Genomic DNA, 1,960 nt, shown 5'->3' with positions numbered 1-1,960 from the left:
AAACCAATAATTATTGTACACTATGACTAAGCACAAATACATGTAATATTTCAATCACTGTAACTATCACACATGTTGTTCAGTAAGTGAGGAAGTAGGCTGGAGGAAAATCCGTGTGGAAGAGTCTCCTCATCCTCCCACACGTCTCTTGTTTCATTGGCTGAGAGGCGTGATGTCACAGAGTGGACTGCCCTATAAAACGTCCCTCTCCCACACAGACAGGAGACCAGCTGAGAACTCACTCACTTACAGCAAGGAAGACAGCTCTGTACCATACATACTTTTAGGCAACTCTCAAAACCTTTGGAAGTATCCACAAGTGAGCTGGAAAACACCATCATCATGTGCAGAGGACTTGAATCACTGCCCTTCACCTGCCTGGAGAGGTGAGATCCATTTTTATTTTTTTGGAGGAGAATGAATTATTCTTGTACTTCTAGCATATGACATGAATATAAATTCTCAATTTTAGTCTCTTTGTAACATTTTCTCTTTCTTTATGTTCGCAGGGCAAAGGAGCTGAAAGCTTTGTTTGCAAGTTTAATACAAAAGTCAGATCACAGCATCACTGGCCAGTCCAAGAAAGATAACAAACTGAGGTAAGACACACAACACATTGACATTTTCTCTCTAAGCGTGTCAGTGAAGTCAAAGTGGACCTCTGTAATTCTTTAGAACTTTTTCTCATAATTTTCTTTCTGTCGCTGCAGGTTAAACAACAACGAGCCTTTAAAATGGAAGGAGTCGTTTGAGAAACTGTTGTCCAGTCAAAGTAAGTGTGATCCTTCACACCACAAATGTTTCAAACCTCCCAGATGTTTTGAGAAAACAGATGTTAACCCACCACTCTCTCCCCTGTCTCTTGTTTTCAGATGGACTGTGTCTGTTCAGAGCATTCCTGGTCTCGGAGTTCAGTGAGGAAAACATTGCCTTCTACTTGGCTTGTGAGGACTACCGGGCAACAAAATCTTCAAAACTGGCCGCCAAAGCCAAGAAAATTTATGACCAGTTCATCAGCTCTGATGCACCACAAGAGGTAAATTTCAAAAATGATAAACAGACCATTTAGGATACTCTGTCACACTGCTGGCTTTACTTATATTGCTGTGAAGTGCTGATAATCACCACTTTACCATCCTTTGCTCCCCTACAGGTTAACCTTGACCATGCAACCAAGGCCATCACAATGGAGAACATGGAGCATCCCAGCAAGTCCTGTTTCAATCTGGCCCAAGACAAAATCTACACCCTGATGGAAAAAGACTGCTACCCTCGCTTCCTCAAGTCCTGCACATACCTGGAGCTCAGCAGAAAGGCTAAGACTGGCTAACCAACTTTATTTTGAAAAGAACTGTCCAGCAGACATAAAGGGACACAAGCTTACTGACGCCCAGCAGAGACTGGAAAGGTTCACGAGGAACAAATACCTCAGTCCAAGGAGTTTCACGCCAGGTTCTAGAGTTATTTTGGGGGTTGCACACAGATTGGCGTCCGAGCTGAACACATGAAGCTGTGAGAAGAGACAAAGACTGAGCTGCAGGTTATGTCTACCTCTGAAATAAACACCTGTGCTGTACGTACAGGGCTGCATGAACGGCAGCCACAGTGGCAGAAATTATAAAAGGCAGATAGACAAATGTGTTAGCATAGTATTTATTTATTTATTATTTATTTAAAGTATTTTTATTATTGGTTGAAAACTGATCTAGTCCATGTACTTTTTATCTGAAGTACTGTATGTGAAAATAAATGCATTTCCGAAGACAAGCGTTCTGTTTTGTGGCATGGAAAGTTCACGTCACATACACAGAAGGTGGATGTGGTTACTGAGGTCAGGAAAAATGTTGGAGGAAGGAAGAAGAAGTTGTGCTCATGAGTGCTTTAAGAGCTGCTAACTAATCTGTGGCCTCAGTGGTTCCACTTCACACGTGGGTGACTGGATGACTCCTTTTCTCTGGAG

At 42.2% G+C, this 1,960-nt stretch overlaps 1 protein-coding gene across 1 annotated transcript; it reads left to right on the top strand.

Annotated features, from left to right (window-relative positions):
* The first annotated feature begins 214 nt into the window (after positions 1 to 214).
* Positions 215 to 1,516, top strand: rgs5b (regulator of G protein signaling 5b). Its single transcript, XM_034887459.1, has 5 exons — positions 215 to 386; positions 510 to 599; positions 711 to 772; positions 873 to 1,036; positions 1,154 to 1,516. Exons 1-5 carry the CDS (start codon positions 343 to 345, stop codon positions 1,328 to 1,330), a joined length of 537 nt encoding a protein of 178 aa, XP_034743350.1. The 5' UTR covers positions 215 to 342; the 3' UTR covers positions 1,331 to 1,516.
* Positions 1,517 to 1,960: the final 444 nt, after the last annotated feature.

The sequence above is a fragment of the Etheostoma cragini genome, chromosome 12 (genome assembly GCF_013103735.1).
Source record: "Etheostoma cragini isolate CJK2018 chromosome 12, CSU_Ecrag_1.0, whole genome shotgun sequence".
In the NCBI taxonomy this organism is placed as follows: Eukaryota; Metazoa; Chordata; class Actinopteri; order Perciformes; family Percidae; genus Etheostoma; species Etheostoma cragini.
Note: the sequence above shows the minus strand (reverse complement) of the source record. Positions and strands in the feature narration are given on the sequence as shown.